Source organism: Hyla sarda, chromosome 1, assembly GCF_029499605.1.
Source record: "Hyla sarda isolate aHylSar1 chromosome 1, aHylSar1.hap1, whole genome shotgun sequence".
Classification (NCBI taxonomy): domain Eukaryota; kingdom Metazoa; phylum Chordata; class Amphibia; order Anura; family Hylidae; genus Hyla; species Hyla sarda.
The window spans coordinates 237,152,657-237,172,925 of NC_079189.1; the positions used below are offsets into that span (position 1 = coordinate 237,152,657).

At 39.0% G+C, this 20,269-nt stretch overlaps 1 protein-coding gene across 7 annotated transcripts in view; it reads left to right on the forward strand.

The window, feature by feature from the left end:
* Positions 1-20,269, forward strand: part of PSD3 (pleckstrin and Sec7 domain containing 3) — a 574,055-nt gene that overhangs the window by 282,141 nt on the left and 271,645 nt on the right. For 5 of the 7 annotated variants that reach the window (XM_056569241.1, XM_056569246.1, XM_056569244.1 and 2 more), the window contains 4 exons: positions 4,342-4,536; positions 7,662-7,742; positions 12,942-13,054; positions 17,049-17,109. In XM_056569241.1, coding sequence (XP_056425216.1) covers positions 4,342-4,536; positions 7,662-7,742; positions 12,942-13,054; positions 17,049-17,109 — 450 coding nt within the window. The remainder of the gene's footprint in view (positions 1-4,341; positions 4,537-7,661; positions 7,743-12,941; positions 13,055-17,048; positions 17,110-20,269) is intronic. The other 2 variants (XM_056569232.1, XM_056569238.1) reach the window with 1 other exon arrangement.

The window sequence follows — 20,269 nt, forward strand, 5'->3', positions numbered from 1 at the left end:
GCAGGGCCCTGTGCAGTGAGGACAAGCAGGGCCCTGTGCAGTGAGGACAAGCAGGGCCCTGTGCAGTGAGGACAAGCAGGGCCCTGTGCAGTGAGGACAAGCAGGGCTCTGTGCAGTGAGGTTCTATGACATGCTCCTGGCTCACACAGCAGGATGATTGACAAACCAGGAGCCTGCACAGTGCCATGCTTGTCCTGCCCTCACTTCCTGTGTTTAGTTTCCTCACAGATACACACAGGCAATAACTGCAGGGACAGCATTATCTACATTTATATTAAAAGTTTTTGCTCATGAACAGGTAAACTTTAAAGTGCACCAGTCAGATCCCGCAAAAATATAATATGTAACATATTAATGTTTTTTAGTACCTTATCCTGACCATGTACATCAATTTTTTATATAATCTTTATTTATTATAAAAATACCTTTTTTTTTTTTTTATTAGCTCACAGTGTTAGAAATCCTCTCAGGGGAAGGGGGTGTGTCCCTCCCTTGTGTCCTGCAGGACTGGTTAGTGTCCCAGTAGGTATGGGGACCCCTAGTGGTGGGATTTTCAGAAACCAATTTTTTTTTTATTAAATATTCAAACCATATTACAATAAGTCTCATTTTCATCAGTAACAACATATAATTTTTTTTTTTTTTTTTTTTTTTTTTTTTTGGCTCTGACAGTGCTCATTTAAACTGATTTTTTTTCTTTTTCTTTCTAATTTTCCACTTTACTAATCTATCTTTATTTTAAAATAATCATGAAACCTTGATGTTTCCGTTATGACCACTAAGCCTTAAACTAAGTTTAGTGGTGATAATGGGAACAAGCAAGATTTCAGGATTATTTTAAAATATAGACTGTAACAGGGATGTGGAAATCCTATCGCATATGCCCGGGACATGTAGTTCCAGGCAGGTGAATTTTTCATACATTTAGCCCTGTATCGGCTAAGCAGGGCTGGACCAACTTTATTTTTATAATGCCGGTGTGAGGTGCAGGAGCGGACGCAGACTTGCACGGGATGCAAGTCTGCACCTCACACTGGTGCTGTGGGTGTATGGAGCTCCATACCTGGCGGCCCCCGGCTGATTTCAGTAGCCGGGGGCCGCCGATAATAGCCCTGCATGGGGCAATAACCGCAACCAGCTATTGACCCTTTAGTTGACAGCGGCGTCTAAAGGGACCTGTTAACCATCCCGGGTGGTCTAGTGGGGTGGATGCCCCCCCCCCCCCGGCAGCGATCCACTGTAAAGGTAGCTAGAGGGCTTACCTCTGCATTTATGGCTGCCCCCCGTGGATCTGCATTTGATTGAGCCTGCCTTAAGCAGGCTCAACCCAATGAACATAGATCAATGGAGTTCAATAGAACTGCATTATTCTGTATGAGGAATCTAATAATTCCTTCTAATAAAGTGTATTTAAAAAATATAGTTTAATAAAAAAAACACCATTAACCCCTTCCATATTTAAAGGTTAATATCACCCCCCATTTCCTATTTTCCACATAAAAATATGTAAACATAATAAAAACCTATTTGGTATTGGCGCGTGCATAATTGTCCGATCTATTAAAAAATAACATTTTATATCCCGTACGTTCAATGGGGTTAATGTAAAATGAAATGCCAAATCAGAGAATTGCGTTTTTTATGATTACAACATCATATCCCAGAAAAATAGAAGTAAAGTGTTCAAAATGTCCGATCAATACCAAAATGGTACCGATACATACAGCAGATTATGGCCCAAAAAAGACCATAATCATACAGGCCAGTAGACTAAAAATTAAAACGTTATTAGGGTCAGGATTTTTTTTTTATATTTCATTAAAAAGTAAAAAAAAAAAATTATATTTGGTATTGGTGTAATCAGGCTGACCTAAAGTATTAACATAATATGTAAGTTTGACCACAAGTTGAATGGCGAAAAAAAAGGAAACCCCAAAGTTGCATTTTTTTTTTCAATTTCATCTCACAAATATATATATATATATATATATATATATATATATATGTATAATTTTTATTTATTTATTTATTTTTTTGTTTCAGACCATAAGTTTTGGAAAAATTAAAGGTGTAATTACAAAGTCCCACAAAAAACAAGCCTCATATGAGTTTGTAGATGGAAAAATAAGAGTTATGGCTATTATAGGACGAGGAGGAAAAAACAAGAGTACAGAAACTAATAAAGACCTTATTTCCATACAATTTTTGTTGAAATTATTTTGTCTACCAGGACATGAAGGACAAGTAGATTGTGTTCAGTTTTAGTCCCTTGGACAAGTAGTTTTCTTTTTTTTTTTTTTTCACACCCCCTGCATAAAGTAGAAAATTAGGAGGAAAAAATAGTTTTTTCAATGATAAGGAGGAGTCTGTTGGAAAGTATCTTCAGCATCTACAGTATTACAATTTGAGTCCTATCATTCCCTGAAGAAAAATCTACCTCCCTGTGCAATGACCTCTGTAAAATTCAGAGTTCACGCCCAGAAACCTTTTCCATTCATATCAATGGTATAAAAAAAAATCTTAATCCTTCCAGTACTTATCAGTTGCTGTATGCTCCAGAGGAAGCTAAGTTGTTCTTTTCTGCCTGACCACAGTGCTCACTGCTGACACCTCTGTCTATGTCAGGAACTGTCCTGAGCAGGCAAGGCTTGCTATGGGGATCTGCTCCTATTTTGGACAGAGAAATGCAACTAAATATTTATTCCCTTAATTCTGACATATTTATAAATATCCCATATGTGGCCCTTGTGAGCTACATGACTCACACACAGGCCTCAGACATGACTGAGTACCATGTGAACCTTCCTTTTATTTAGGATCTTTTGTATACATCCTATCAAGATGTAGAGGCCTTTGGGTTCCAAAATATTTTTGCGAGACAAATTGATGTTTTCATTGGTACCATTTTGGGGTACATTTGACACACTGATCACTTTTTATTCCATATTTTATGAGATGGTACGCATAAAAAAAAATCGGTTTTGACATTGTTTTTTTATCAAAAATTTTACTGTCCTTTTTTATGCTGTATTAATTACATGGCATTTTTAGTCTGCCGTTTGGTATGATTATGGCGATACCTAATTTATATAAATTTTTTATGGTATATACCATTTACATGACAAAATTATTATAATTTTTTTTTTTGAGTGTCACCATATTTTGAGAGTTGTAACTTTTTTTTTTTTTTTTTTTAACCAATAGAGCTGTGTGAGGGCTTATTTTTTCAGGATAAGTAGTGGTTTTCAGTGGTACTATTTTGGGGTATGTTTGACATTTTGATAACTTATCATATTCTGCAGGTTGGTGCGATTATGGCGATAGCTCATTTATGTACTTTATTTGATGGTTTATTACTTTTACACTATAAAAACTAATTTTGATAAAACAAAAACTTGTTTGTACATCACCATTTTCTGAGAGCTGTATTTGTTAAATTTTTATACTGACAATGTTGTGTGATGGCAAATTGAATAATGTGGCTTGGGTTGTTATGGACGCGGTGATACCAAATATGTGTACATATTCATTTTGGGAAGGGAAAGGGAGATTGTGTATGTTTATGTATTTATTTTTTATTTATATTTATTGTTTATTTACTTTTATTTTTTTTAACTTTATTTTACTTAGTTTTTTTTCTTAACTGTCCCACTTGGGGACTTGAAACATATAATACATTGCAGTACAGATGTGCACTGCAATGTATTATGCCTGTGAGTGCTACACTGACAGGCATAGCAGATCAGATTCTACCTCGGGCAGAGCCTGATCGGCTTCCGTAGTCAGGTAACCAGAGACCGTTCGGATGTCTCTAGTTGCCATGGCTACCAATGAGACTCCGCGATTGGACCACGGGGTCTCAATGGAGAACAGAGGGAGTTTCCTCCCTCTGTCACCACGATCGGTGCTGCGGTCACACTAACCGCAGCACTTAAGGTGTTAACTGGCAGGATCGGAGAGCAGGATATGCGATCGCCCTCTCCCACTGCCAATCACCGCCTGGACCGCTGCTGCACTATGATTAAGAATGGATGTATATGTACACCCATTTTCTGGAAGGGCTTAAAGTATTTAGAAAGCCATAATAGAGAGGCTATCTGAAAAAATGCAGGGCTGATCTTAGTCTGTAATGCCTTCTGGATTAGAAGCTACTGTAAGTATTTGTGGATAATATATTAAAGTAAATTCTTTGTTAAGAAAACTAAGTTAAGTTAATTGTTAAGAACTAAAATATATATATATATATATATATATATATATATATATATATATATATATATTCACATACACACACAGACACCGATTCATTTTTGACATTTAGTGTTATATTTTGTTTTGCAGTGATGCAGGAGCCAGCAGAAGACCTCTAGAGGCCTCACATGACATGGGCAGCACTGAAATCCTTGAAAAAGGAAGCACTGAAAACCTCAGCAATGGGACCAATAGTAATGTTCAAGCTGCTAAACGCTTGGCCAAACGTCTCTACCTTCTGGATGGATTTAAACGCTCTGATGTTGCAAAGCACTTGGGAAAAAAGTATGTACGATAACAAAGGAGTGATAATATGATTAAAGATGTACCATGCAAGTGACTGCAATATTATCTCCTGGCTATGTCACTTACTAAATGGCTGGAATTTTTACTTCTAAAAAAACTCAGTCTATACCTGGCAAGCAACAGATTAATGTAAATTCATATTGTGCTGACAACTCTATAGCCAGGACGGTTTATGCAGTGTGAAATCTTGCAAGATTTTTTAATTGAACCATAAAAATCAGGGTGTATTGACATGTTGTGTGTGTTGGTTTTTATGCATTTTTATGATGTTATAAAGCCAATTCTAGGGATGGCAGATCATAAAGGAAAATAAATTATACTATCCCTGTTTTTAATCTTCTCCACCATAGCCTTAAAATTTAGGTGAATGGTTTATCTAAAAAATAAAGCAAATTGTCTTAATTAAAACATATTTTATTATTTTGTGGTTATAGGTCCTTTGCAGAACTATGTGTGTCCATGGTTACAGACAATAAGCCTTGATCCTGCAGTGAAACTCTTCCGTCTGTGTCCTACTGTTTGCTGGAACTTTCCAAGAAGTATGGGACAGAGGGAACTTGTAGCTGCAGAATAAAACTTGTAGCCTGCAGCCATTGAGACACAGAAGCCTGCACATAAACTGAAGACACTATTTATGGTATATTTTTAATACAAAATCATAGAATGCAAAATCATAGAATGTTGCAGAATCTTGTAATAGTTTTTTTTTATTAGACAGTCTTTTGTATGGACAAGCTTTCGGGAGTCTTCCCTTTATCAGATAAAAAGCATGCATCCAATAATAAAAGCTGTTAAAAGATTCTGCAACATTCTATGATTTAGAATCCACATCACTAGACTAATATGGCTGCTCCAAACTAGTGTAATGTATGAAACAAATTTACAAAGCCAATGTGCTTGCTGCAGTTATACTGCGGTATATGTAGGAATGCCTTTTGCCATACTCCCTATGTATGCAAGCAGTGTGAATGGGGTCTAGTTACTTACCTTTTTCCAAAAGATGTTTTCCATTTATGAGCAGTGTGAATATTATTTAGCCATCAAGATAACATGCAATAATTTCTAAAGTGTAAATGCTAATTCTTGAGGATCAGTCCATAGTTGTCTCAGCAGGTAGAGACATACTGGTGCCATCTACAACTATAATGCTCTAAAAAGGCATCATAGGATTTATCAGGTAGCACAGAGGAACAGGCAAGAGGCTGAATTGCAGGGAAGTGAGTACACTAAAAACGATGATAGATAACCAGGTAGGGATGTAGTAGTCATGGAAACTTGTGTATCTGCTTGCATACTCCTCTAATGGTTGGCAGTAGAAATGCTTGGTTATGGTTACCAGTCTGTTATAAAACAGAACCTATTTAATCTTAATTATATTTAGCACATAAATCCTTAGGCAGGTTGACCTTAGCAAGGAGAAATTGTGGTGGGGGTTATATAGTTCATGAACAATTAGTGTATGTGCATAATAAATATATATATATATATATATATATATATATATATATATATATATATATATATAATATACAGTCATGGCCGTAAATGTTGGCACCCCTGATTTTTTTTCTAGAAAATGGAGTATTGCAGTAACACATGTTTTGCTGTACACATGTTTATTCCCTTTGTGTGCATTGGAATTAAACCAAAAAGGGGAGGAAAAAAAGCAAATTGGACATAGTCACACCAAACTCCAAAAATGGTCTGGACAAAAGAGAGAAGTTCACTTAATCTTTGCATTGTGTGTCTGTGTGTGCCACACTAAGCATGAACAACCGGAAGAGGAGAAGAGAACGGTCTGAGGACTTGTGAACCAAAATTGTGGGAAAATATCAACAATCTCAAGGTTATAAGTCCATCTCCAGAGATCTAGATTTGCCTTTGTCCACAGTGTGCAACATTATCAAGAAGTTAGCAACCCATGGCACTGTAGCTAATCTTCCTGGGCGTGGACAGAAGAGAAAAATTGATGAAAGGTGTCAATACAGGATTGTCTGGATGGTGGATAAGCAGCCCCAAACAAGTTCCAAAGATATTCAAGTTGCCCTGCAGGCTCAGGGAGCATCTGTGTCATCGCAAACTATCCCTCGACATTAAAAAGAAATGAAACGCTATGGCAGGAGACCCAGGAGGACCTCACTGCTGACACAGAGACATAAAAAAGCAAGACTACATTTTGCCAAAATGAACTTGAGAAAGCCAAAATCCTTCTGGGAAAACATCTTGTGGACAGATGAGACCAAGATAGAGCTTTTTGGTAAAGCACATAATTCTACTGTTTACTGAAAACAGAATGAGGCCTACAAAGAAAAGAACACAGTACATACAGTGAAATATGGTGGAGGTTCAATGATGTTTTGGGGTTGTCTTGCTGTCTCTGGCACTGGGGGCCTTGAATGTGTGCAAGGCATCATGAAATGTGAGGATTGTCAACAGATTTTGGGTCGCACTGTACAGCCTAGTGTCAGAAAGCTGTGTTTGCATCTGAGATCTTGGGTCTTCCAGCAGGACAATGACCCCCAAACATAGGTCAAAAAGCACTCAGAAATGGATGGCAATAAAGCGCTGGAGAGTTCTGAAGTGGCCAGCAATGAGTCCAGATCTAAATCCCATTGAACACCTGTGGAGAGAACTTAAAATTGCTGTTGGGAAAAGGCGCCCTTCCAATAAGAGAGACCTGGAGCAGTTTGCAAAGGAAGAGTGGTCCAACATTCTGGCTGAGAGGTGTAAGAAGCTTATTGATGGGTATAGGAAGCGACTGATTTCAGTTATTTTTTCCAAAGGGTGTGCAACCAAATATTAAGCTAAGGGTGCCAATAATTCTGTCCAGACCATTTTTGGAGTTTGGTGTGACATTAAGTCCAATTTGCTTTTTACCCTCCCTTTTTTGGTTTAATTCCATTACACATAAAGGGAATAAACATGTGTATAGCAAAACGTGTGTTACTGTAATCCTTTTCTGTGAGAAATACTTCATTTTCTTGAAAAATTTCAGGGGTGCCAACATTTACGGCCATGACTGTGTATGTACGTATACATATATATAGATATATATATAAAAAAGAGAGAGAGAAATATAAAAACTTATCATTGTTTTCTTTCAGTAATGATTTCAGCAAGCTCGTGGCAGAAGAATATCTAAAATTTTTTGATTTCACGGGGTTATCCCTGGATCAGTCACTCAGGTAAATAAAGTTTGGCTCTTAAAATTCCTTGTTTTCGTATTGCTAATTTCTTTTTTGTTGCAAAATAAATAGAGATAATGTTAACCCATTCAGTTTCCACTGTTTGCCAGACACAGCCTACTCATTTTTTGTTTGTACTTGGTCATGGGCGGAGCTTAGTGACATAACCTCTGCTGTTCTCTAGCAGCGGGACCCAGCGGAGAGCAGCAACGGGGACATCACTAAGCTCCGCCCATGCCCCAAGCCAGGCCCGGAGCTGAAGCTAACGGAGAAGATTACCAGAGATCCCCTGCACGGAATGGGACAAGGTAAGTACCGTTGTCATCAGTGTCACCTGCATTACCTGTCAGTACTGACAGGTTAGTGCAGGTGACACTGGGGACAGATTTCCTTCAAAGTATAACTCCAGGCATGCTGCAGTGACAGAATATCGTTTTACATTTTTAAGGTATCTTTGTAGCCCAAGTCTTGCCCTAGACTACAGGGATCAGAATAAGGATTTGGCAAAAGCCTCATGCAACTCTATGGGAATTCTGCCAAATCCATATCTTGATCTCAGGCAAGTCTTGAGCTATGAAGGTGACATCACCAGAACCTGCACAGTAAGCTAATGACTGAATGTATGGTAAAATGACAATCCAGAGTAAACACTGGTAAATCTAGAGCAGTACACTAGGACACTAACAGGTAAGACCTAAATGATCAATAATAATAAATCAGTACATCAAACAGCAATTGCTTTTACTAAAGTGCTAAGTGCCTAATCACTGCAAGTAAGCTGTCATAAAGCATAGTATACATATTATCAGAAATCAGCCGTACAGACCAAAAAGTGCAAGTACAAATAACACAGGTTCGTGGGAAAGCAACTCTCTGAAGTGTATTTTAGCACATTAAGCCTTCGTCCGGGAGTGGTACTCAAGGACGGAGGCTGGAGGTGCCGAAACGTCGGAGTGGCGCTATCTTGGGCTGTGCGTGATGTTGAAACATTTTATTTTTTTAACAAAAAAAGTTGATTAAAGGTGTACACTCAACAATTGAAACATTGAAAATCATATATTATCCCACTAAAACAAGCTCTAATACACTTATGTAGATAAAAAAAATAAAAAATAAATCACTTTTAGAATATGGCAATAGGGGAAGAAAATCTAACAAACAAACAAAAAAAACAAACAAACACTTTGTCCTTGAGGCCTAAAATGTGATATTTTTTTTTAAAGTAGTATATTAGTAAAACTATTGTTTTGCCAAAATGTACAACATATGAAAAGTTTTTATATCTGGCAATGCCCATTTAAACATGATTAAAGGGTTATTCCAGGCAAAAACATTTTTATATATCAGCTGGCTCCGGAAAGTTAAACAGATTTGTAAATTACTTCTATTAAAAAATCTTAATCCTTCCAATAGTTATTAGCTTCTGAAGTTTTCTGTCTAACTGCTCAATGATGATGTCACTTCCCGGGAGCTGTGCATGATGGGAGAATATCCCCATAGGAACTGCACAGCTCCCGGGACGTGAGTCATCAGAGAGCAGTTAGACAGAAAACAACAACTCAACTTCAGAAGCTAATAACTATTGGAAGGATTAAGATTTTTTAATAGAAGTAATTTACAAATCTGTTTAACTTTCCGGAGCCAGTTGATATATAAAAAAAAAAAGTTTTGGCCTGAAATACCCCTTTAAAGCTGTACACAGAATCATTTTCTTTTTTTTAAAACACATCTTAAAATAAACATGGAAAAGATTGTCACAATAGGAGGAGCATACAAGACACAGCAGTATTAAACAAACCATAGGAATATATATTACACAGATGTTAAAGGGGTACTCCACCCCTAGACATCTTATCCCCATCCAAAGGATAATGGATAAGATGTCTGATCGCCAGGGTCCCAGCAGTGGGATCCTAGCGATCTCTGTGCAGCACCTGCCGTTTGCTTAGAGCCCTTTGTGCGGCACTGGCGGCTTGTGACGTCATTACCACGCCCCCTCATGTCACGCCACGCTATGACCTCACAAGTCCCCAGCGATGCACCCAGCGTTCTAAATGAACGCTAGGTGCTGCACAGAGATCGCGGGTTCCTCTCGATCAGACATCTCATCCCCTATCCTTTGCATTGGGGATAAGATGTCTAGGGGTGTATTCCCCTTTAAGCTAAAATAAATCCCCTGCCCACTACTAATCATCAGAAACACAATAAACATAAGTGCAATACAGGTAATAAGGTGTAACTGATGGCAGACAGGGACAGTACAGGCGTACAGAAAATGTTGAAGCATAGGAAATGTAGTACTAATACAGACCACAAGAATATGTTCTCTGATGTAACCTGCAAAGATGTGTGGTCAGCAGAAAAAAGCAGAACTGATGTTATAAGTAGTCTACTTTCAAGGTTTGAATGTCTGGGTTGGAACAAATGAAACAGATCCTAAAGAATGTAAAAAAAAAAAAGCCAAATTTATATAAGCTCAAAATATACATTTTTGTTTTAACCATGAAAATGAGCCCAGTCAATAACTGCACCAATAACAACAAAACTAACATGTATTTTATATGTCATAGCTACAGTATGAATGAAAATCTTATACAGTGATCCCTCAACTTACAATGGCCTCAACATACAATAGCTTCAACATACAATGGTCTTTTCTGGACCATTGTAACTTGAAACCAGACCCAACATACAATGCTACAGACTGTCCAGATCTGCAAAACATGTCAATGGCTGGAAGAACCGACCAATCAGAATGGACATTTCACTGGTAAAATCCCTGTATTACTGAAGTGCATGCACTGACTGGTGTCTGGTAGCGCCCCCTACAGTACAGGGAGGTATTACATGTTCTGTACTCTTTACCTGTACCAGGCTTAGCTGCTCCTTTGGGCACCAGGTGGGGGCGGCTCCATTTTCCTTTTTTTTAGGACATTGCATGTTCTGTACAGGACCCTGAAGAAGCTCCTGTCACCTACATAGACCAGTGTTTCCCAAAGAGGGTACCTCCAGCTGTTGCAAAACTACAACTCCCAGCATGCCCAGACAGCCGAAGGCTGTCCGGGCATCCTGGGAGTTGTAGTTTTGCAACATCTGGAGGCACCCTGGTTTGGAAACACTGAAATAGACAGTGATTACAGCTTCAAGCAGATCTTTATTACTTTTATATGTAAGGATTTGCTTTATCTCTTAGTTATCTACTTATTTATCTTTAATTCTCACTTTTTTCCTATTTTTGATGACATTTTGGGGCTTTAGAACCAATTACCAGGTTTCCATAGAGTTATGGTTTCAACATACAATGGTTTCAACTTACAATGGCCGTCCTGGAACCAATTAATATCGTAACTTGAGGGACCACTGTATTGTCAGTTATATCAAAAATGTTGTAGGTTACAAAAGAGCTTGTGACAAAAATGTATATTCATACAGCAGCCTTAATCTAAAGTACGCTGAACTAAAGATTCCATATTTGGCATTTCTGTTGTCTGTGGCCCCATTCACACAAATCTCCATTCAGAATCCGGTGGATAAATTCAGCTCTGCTACATGAAGGTAACATTGTGGTAAATGGGATTCCCGCTGTCCCATTCACATGGCAGATTTTCTGCTGCAGAATTTCCACAAAAGAACAGACATGTTAATTCCACGCACATTCCACAAAACTGCAAAACATTTGCTGTCAGCTTGGCAGAATGGAGTCTAAGTGGATGCATGGATATTCCACCATGTTAATGGGGTCTGAGTACCAGTAAAGCAAATCTACTCTTGCTGGTATAGGTTTGCACCATAATGAACACCAGTTTCTGGCATCATTTATGATAAATCTCTTGATCACACCCTGCTCACTTTTCTCCTCACTATCATAGATAGACTGAAAACAGCAAAATTAGCAAATGTGGGACTTTTATAAATGGACTTACAAAGTATTGGTTGGTAAATTCCTTCCATGTTCTCTAGGTTGAAATACAGTACACATTTGGAAATACTATACTATAATATGCTTATATTTAATAAAATAAGTAGGGTATATAGAGACTTTTTTTTTGCTCTGGAAATAAACTAATTTGCAAACTTCTTCCCCGAGTGCATTTTCTTGTAGCCTGTGGGTGAAAATGTCGCTGTATGGCGTAGACATCCATTAAACTTATAAGTTATGAGGGTTTTCATCGCTTTTTTGGGATGCATGCATTAAACGAATGCCATTAAAGGGGTACTCCACTGGCCAGCGTTTGGAAGTAAATGTTCTGAATGCTGTTTTCGTGCTGGGGGGTCTGCCGCACCACTCGTGACATTACGGCCATCATACCCCCTCTTGTTGGCTTGCATTGAGGGGGCGTGACCGAGACATCACGAGGGGCGTGGCCAACCCCACCCCCCAAGCGGGAAAACAGCATTCAAAACATTTATTTCCGAGCGCTGGCCAGTGGAATACCTCTTTTAAAGCTTATGGAAGACAGATGCTATTATATTCATCCATTTTAAACATCAGTCTCCCATAGGTATTTATTTAGTGTGCATGTCATGGAAAAGCTATTCAAATGTTTACAACTGCCAAAATTACCATCTTTTGCAGCCTTTTCTTGGCAAATGTGATAAACTTTTTTGGCATATGTTAGGTCCATAGAAGCCTGTAAATACTTGCTGGGAAAATGCAGTGTGAACAGAGCCTAATCTGTATTTCTTGTGCAGTTGTATATTTTTTCCTTATAATCAGCTAAAGAGGCTGATTGTAGTGATCTTCTGGGCACTTGCAGCTGTTTCTATTGCTATCATAGAGTTGTAGGGAGGGCTCCGGTGCAATCTGGTCTGACACCAACCAGTCTAACATATCTCCCCTATCTATAGAGTTAGTGATAAATGTTATCTGCAATGAAATGTTTCATTAAAACTGTCACGGATTGTCATTCAGGCCTCAAAAGTGGGTTCAATGATCTCATAGTATTTCAAAGTCTGCAATCTTTACACTTTACAGCACTAACACTAGTGCCATCTATTGGTTGATACTGAGAATGAGAGTGATAACATTTTGCTTTCATCTCGAAATCATTCCAGCTTAAATAACGTTAGATCTAGTAGACATAGCCAATGACAGAAAAAGGTTTATTTGTGATTTATAATAGTCAGCTTTATGTCCCCCATACTATTTATCTAATTATGTCTTGTATAGAAGTTTATTTTTGTTCTTTTTTTTTGCAGGAGTTTCTTTAAAGCCTTCTCACTCATTGGGGAGACTCAGGAAAGGGAGAGAGTATTAATCCACTTCTCCAATAGATACTTTCAATGCAATCCAAATACCATATTTTCTCCAGGTATGCAACATCCTAAAAATGTATTGCTGTGTCCCCTTGATACTTAACAAAATTGGGGCAGATTTATTGTTCCAAATGCACCAGAATTCGGGCTTAAAGGGGTACTCCACCCCTAGACATCTTATCCCCTATCCAAAGGATAGGGGGTGAGATGTCAGATCGCAGGGGTCCCACCGCTGGGGACTCCCGGGATCTACCATGCAGCACCCACCTTTAGCGGCTTCCTCAGGCTGGAGGTCCTCAGGCTGAGTCCATCTCGACCACGAGGACGGAGCATAGTGATGTCACGGCTCTGCCCCCATGTCACGTCACGCTCCGCCCCCCCCCCCCCCCCAAATGCAAGTCTATTGGACGGGGCGTGTCGCGCAGCTGTCACGCCCCCTCCCATAGGCTTGCATTGAGGGGACGGAGCGTGATGTCACACGGGGGCAGAGCCGTGATGTCACTATGCTCCGTCTCCGTGGGACTGATTCTAACTGGGTGCGGCGTGGAAGATCACGGGGGTCCCCAGCGGCGGGACCCCTACGATCAGGCATCTTATCCCCTATCCTTTGGATAGGGGATAAGATGTCTTAGCGCGGGAGTAACCCTTTAACTTACACCCAAAACATGCCATACTCCCCATTTATTAAGTATTTTGGACACTTTTTGTACCTTGCTGAACAAGGCCCATAGCACATGGATTGTGGTTTAGTGCAAAAGGGGGCCTGACTTGAAATTGGCATAAAGTAAGCTGACCAATAAGTGGTGTAACCTAGTAAACACCACATTTGTCATACAACCTGAGCCACTGTGATGAATCTGTTGCATCATTCTGTTGCATATTACACATACATTGTCTAAATTCTGTTTTAAATTTCTCAATAAATTGATTATACATTTTTATAAACCTTTTTACATTATTACTATTTTATTGTAATCCTAGAGTAACCTTTATGGTTTCTAGCACCAGTATTTATTTTTGTGTACCTTAGGATTTGTCAGTCTTCCCCATTATTGTAATCAAAAATGCTTATATTAATGTTATACTGATTTACTATTTACAGAATGTTTCCATATTTATGTAAGTCAAGAACAAATGGAGGGGTGCTCCCCCATGTAGTAGTAAATGGCTTCTGTGTCCCCACCACCTCACCATAGGTTTCTACTTAGGTGGTCAGGTTGTGCTATATGTTAGACATATAGGTGGAAATTTATGAATTCATGTCCATAGGAAATGTTGCTGAGTTAACCGGGGCCAGCCTTTTGGGTGTGTGAGCTGGGCGGCCGCACAGGGCGCCATAGCAACAGAGGCGCTGGGCGGCTGACACAGCTCGCAGTGTAACAGGCCGGTGTAGTGAAGAAAACTGTGTCTTGAAGCTTTCTGTGTCCCGAACAGCTGATGAAAGTGCTGAGTTACTGTGCTGAGTGCTTAGACACTGTGATTGGTTGATGGGGGGGTGTGCAGTCTCGCTCTGCTCACTGCTGCAGCCTTACAGCCTGGACACCGATTTCTTCAAACTCAAACACTCTAATCTACTCAGCTTTTCCAGATTTCTGCAAATACTACACTCTAATCTACTTAGCTTTTCCAGATTTCTGCAAATCCTACACTCTCATGTACTCAGCTTTTCCTGATTTCTGCAAATCCTACACTCTCATGTACTCAGCTTTTCCAGATTTCTGAAATATGGAAAAGCTGAGTGGATTAGAGTGTAGGGTCTGAGTCTGTTTAAGGGGTACTGGTGAAGGGGGAGGGGACTGAATAAGGGGACAGGGGACTGATTAAGGGGGACATGGGACTGATTAAGGGGGACAGGGACAAAAAAAATATTTGTTACAAGGATTTTTTTTCTCTTTGTATATGTTTATGGGGTAATGGGGGGGGGGGGGGGGGGGCCCAAAGGTTAGCTCGCACAGGGCGCCTGAACACCTAAGGTCGGCCCTGGAGTTGACCATAGAAACCAATCAGATTGCTTCTTTCATTTTTGAAAAGGCCTATGAAAAATAAAAGAAACAATCTGGTTGCTATGGGCAACTCAGCAATGTTTCCACTGGACAGGTTTTGATGAATTTTCCTCATAGTTGTATCAGCTTGCTGGACTATTGATGGTGGATCAACACACGTTTACAAGCAAGTAGAAAAAACAGGTCTTGGTGCTGCTGCTGTAGGCTCATGTAGTCAACACTAATGCAGAGACATAAAATCTTTTAGGCTGGGTTCACACCACGTTTTTGCAATACAGTTCCCGTATACGGTTTGAGCGTCAAAACTTTATGGAACCGTATTGCAAACTGTACTCATTGACTTTGTATTGCAAACCGTATGTTAACCGTATCATGCGGTTGTATACGTTTTGTATCCGTTACGGTTAAAAGCGTTTAATTTTCCGTACTTCAAACCGTAGTCTACTACGGTTTGAAGTCCGTTATAAAAACCGTATTTAAACCGTATCCATTTTTTATATAATGATGGTCTATGAGAACCGTATTCAACCGGATACACTTACGGTTACATCCGGTTTTCACAATACAGTTTACGAATCTGCACATGCGCAGTTGGCTCCGAAAGTTCCACCAGCTTCTAGAATCTTCTATCTGGGATTGTTTTTAGTGTAAAACCGTATGCAACCGTATATCCGTTTTATTATTATAATATGGTTTTTAACCGGAATCCGGCATATACGGTTGTATACGGTTTAGTACGGTTTTTAGTGATAAGTTTCCTTCAAAAAAACGTGACACGAGAACTGGATTGCAAAAACGTGGTGTGAACCCACCCTTATAAGGAAAATTCAAACAGCACATTTCTCAGGTCCACAAAATAATGCCTCTCGCGTGAAGTGTGTGTAAGCACCAACTACTGACTAAGATACGTGTGAATCCAGCCTTAAGTGTAAAATTAAAACAAAAAAAGTCAGTTAAAAAAAATAAAAAATAATAATTTAATAACTAACAATTTCAAAATTGGAGTTACTGCTGGTTTTTTTAGCCAGTGAAGAATATTTCTAAAACCATGTGCTAAGGAACAATGGAGCATTTCCCTATAGAAACCAATCAGATTCCAGGTTTTATTTGTTAAAAGTTTGCTGGAATCTTATTGGTTGCTATTGGCTCCATTCTTCTCTGCACAAAGTTTGATAAATCTTCCCCAACGTGTGCATAAAAAAATGGCCGCTTTTTTATACCTATTTTACTACTTAATTTTTTGTATTTTGCACTTTGAACTCAGCCTTGAAGTGAAACTCTGGGCAAAAATGTACAATTAATTAAATGAATTTTCTAGAGGATGATGTCACACAAGGCTGCATTTGTACACATCATGCTTTCGGTTTATGGTCAGTGTTAATGCTCACCATAGCCATAAGTGCATGTGTATATATATATATATATATATATATATATATATATATATATAAAATGTATGCTATATATCTCACTGTAAGTGTATGTTCACATGGGAGCGCATCCACAGCGTATTTGATGCCACAGATGCGCTGACGGAACACAGATGCGCTGCTGGATTTCCCGCCGGCAGTCACGACCGGACACACAGAGCTGCGGCAGCAGCAGGGAGTTTGCTCGGCCTTAAAACTGTGTGTGCCGGCAGCACATCTGCGTCCTCAAACTTGCTGCGGATGAGCTCCCGTGTGAACGTACCCTAAAAAGGCATGTGGTAATGCCATGTGTTTTAAGTGTATGTGGCACATTTCCGGCACTGTGATGAAGCTGAGTTAGGTTAAATAGTTTCCCTGTGGGATGAATTTATAGCGTATAAGTAAGAATTCCAGTTACACTACAAGGCTGCAGTCAGATGTGGTGGGAAATCTGAAAATCCACAAAAGAGTACAGTACAATGAATGAGGCTTCCAGAATTTCTGCTGATACTTTATTTTCTTAACCAGTTTTTTTCACTAAGAATTTGAGGGTGTTCTGCTGGTTATTGATTAGACATTAAGGAGTTAAATAATATAAAGTATTTCTAGAGTAACATTTATATTTGAATATTTTGTAGATGGCATCCATTGTCTTACCTGTGCAATCATGCTTCTCAATACGGATCTACATGGACATGTAAGTATTTGCATGATCAGTGCAGACACAAGGCATGTACAGTCAGCTGCCCATGAATTCCTAGAAAACACACACTGCACCTATGTGATACAGAGCTTAAAATATTAGACATGTGGCTGTATGCAGGACAATCAGAAGTCATAAAAGTCTGATCACTTTCATCTCTACCTGCATGAAGATTCTGTGTCTCCATTTAAGAGCAGCTTCCATTAACTTCATTTGATATTGACATATCATGGCCATGTATGTAAGAATGAGGAGCAGGAACGTCTAGTTCGGGGACGTGTAAGGGTTAAGTAAATTTTTGACAAGTTTGATTAACGTGTATTATAAATTGACTGAAATACCACATTAATATTGATATATAACATATAGTAATCCTCATATCTCTAAACTGTCTGAATTCATAGTTTAGTATTATTTTTGAGTTTAGATTTTTATTGCGTAAGCTAGTTTCTCAATTATCAGTGCGAGGGTATGTTAACACTGCGGAATTTCCATAATTCCGCAGAAATTCTGTTCCGCAAAGCTTTCAGAACGAAATTGTGAAAAAAAGCTTGCTGAATTGTCGTGGCGTTTTAGCGGAATGCTGCGTTATCTAAACATGGAATTCTGCTGAAATTCAAGCCCCTTTGATTTTAATGGGATTCCAACTAGTCTTATATTTTGACGGAATTTGGAAAGCAGAATTTCTGCGGCAGAATGCCAGCCGTGAGAATTCTGCTGTCTAAATGGTACTGCAGAATCCTATTCCAACCAATTTGCAGTTAATTAAGGCGGAATTTCTGTTGGAATTTTCTGTGGAATTTTTCACGGAAGGTTAGCTTATTTTATTCTCCAAATTTGGATACATTTATTCCAAATGTATCCAATAAATGCTGGCCATGTCTACATACCGGCTTGAGTGTCTTATCTTTTTCTGCATTATTAGTACATAGAATACAATTTAAAAATACACAATAAATCAACTAATTTGGTATCTTACTTTTTTCTTTATCCTCATGGTTGTCTTTTTGGACTTCCTGTGTTACTTATAATCTCTAGGTGGTAAGTTGAATATTTTTATATATTGTATGTATGTCCTTCATACTTTAATACCTTACCCAATTAATCATTTCATATAGTACACTACCATTTATAGTATGCAAGTTTTAGGAATTTAGTGAGCCGTAGACTGCCTTATGTCATTACCACATATACACCACCTAACCTAAAAAATGTACATGCAATTACAGGAAAATTACCAACGTTCTGTTCAGACGTATTTACCATATTAGGAGGTTATTGTTTAAAGAGTGCCTGTCATCAAACCATATTTTCTAAACTAAGCTCTGTATCATACCTTTCCCTTTGCTCACATTGTGTGAGCTCCCGGCAGGAGAAAGTGGGCGTTACCCAGCACCACTGAAGCCTGCAACAGCTGTGCCTCGCCATGCCCCTCATGCACTTCCTGAGTTTGGTCACCTGCCAAGCCGGAGGAGACCAAACTAACTGAACAGAACAGACCCACCTAGTGGCCTTTTTGAATCACATTAAAAACAAGGTTGAGAATTTTAACAGCAAGTAAATAGCAAAGTGTCTTATAATTACATATTAAAAGTTTAGTTTGATGACAGGTACTCTTTGTGTTCTAATGTATTCTAAGCAGTAGGTTTTAAATGAATCTATGGGTTGATTTTTGACAATGACTGACTGGTTCATCACAGAATGTAAATTATAAGGTTGGTTTTAAATATATTTATTTTTTAATAATTTTTCAAAGATTTTTTATATATTGCATATAACTTGCCCAAAAATTGTACATATCTTGCCTGAAAATTGACAAGTACTGTTATTAAATAGTATGGGGTGCTCTGATCACACCCCATTTTACAGTTTCTTGATATGCCCTTCCATTCCCGAGATATAAGGGTTTATATCTGCCAATTCAGTGAATCGCATGGGCGTGGGCTTCAGGGATGAATATCAGGTGATGGGTGGGATTATACAGTCAGGGGGTGTGAATGTTGTACATTGAGAGGCATGTATGCCTAATACATGTGGAATTCTGCAGAATGTATTGCCAGTTATCCTCATTGCAGATCCCATTGTCCCATTCACACAGCGGAATAAAATTTTGCAGAAATTCCTGATCCCACAAAAATTTTTAATGTAAAGACATGTCTTTAAAATTTTGCCAAATTCTATTTAGAGCCCCATTTAAGTTAAAATGCCACGCCCCCTTTATCACTAAAGCAGACACACTGCTGCGATGTGCGAGTCGCCACGCATGCACGGTGCTCCCTTAGCTAGGTAGAGATCAGCCACGATGTGTGCTCGCACATCGCAGTATGTCTGCTCGCCGCTCCGAGCAGGCACATCTGAGGCACCCTGTAGGAGTCCATCATAGGTGGATCCGCAGCATAAAATACGCTGTGGATCCACCTGTCTGAATGTACCCTTAATGGGACTCTGAATTTGAGTGGAATCTGTGTTTTGAATGCACAGAAATTCTATTCAAATTTCGCTAAACTGCAAAAAATCTGCAGTCTGCTTTTCTAAGCGGAATAGCAGAAAATTCGCTGTGTGAACATATCCTTACTGTAGAATCCCACTCATCGCCTCGCATTCATTCCCATTATTAAAATGAATGTCACACCCATGTGACTGATTCCCTGAATTGTCAGACAAACCCTCATATCTCGGGAATAAAAGAGTGCCACGCTCTCTGTAGTGTGTCACCTATTATTTTTTATATATCTGAAAATGAAACGCGTTTTTTCCCCCAAAAAAAATTCATATATTTTTTTTTTTTTCACTTGTCAGGAAATGTGAAAAATTTAAGAATAATTTTTCATATTTCTCACTGTTGACCATCTGGTGATGGCAAGCAACATGTAACTTAGCTACTGCAAATGTCACCACTCCCTGCTGGTGACCTCACACTCCCTTCCTCTTGTGGCTGAGTGTAAAATAAGGTTTTTCAACACCACTGTGCACTGTGTCATTTTGTATGTGTCAGTGTTGTAGAAAACTCAGGGTATAACCAAACCAGTCAGACCTGCTGATGATATTCTAAGGCTTCCTGTAGACATACTGTATAATTCTTGGTGGTATGTTCTGGGATACCCTTGATCAGATTCCAGGAAACCCTAACTGGGAAGCCCTGCCATTATGGCACCA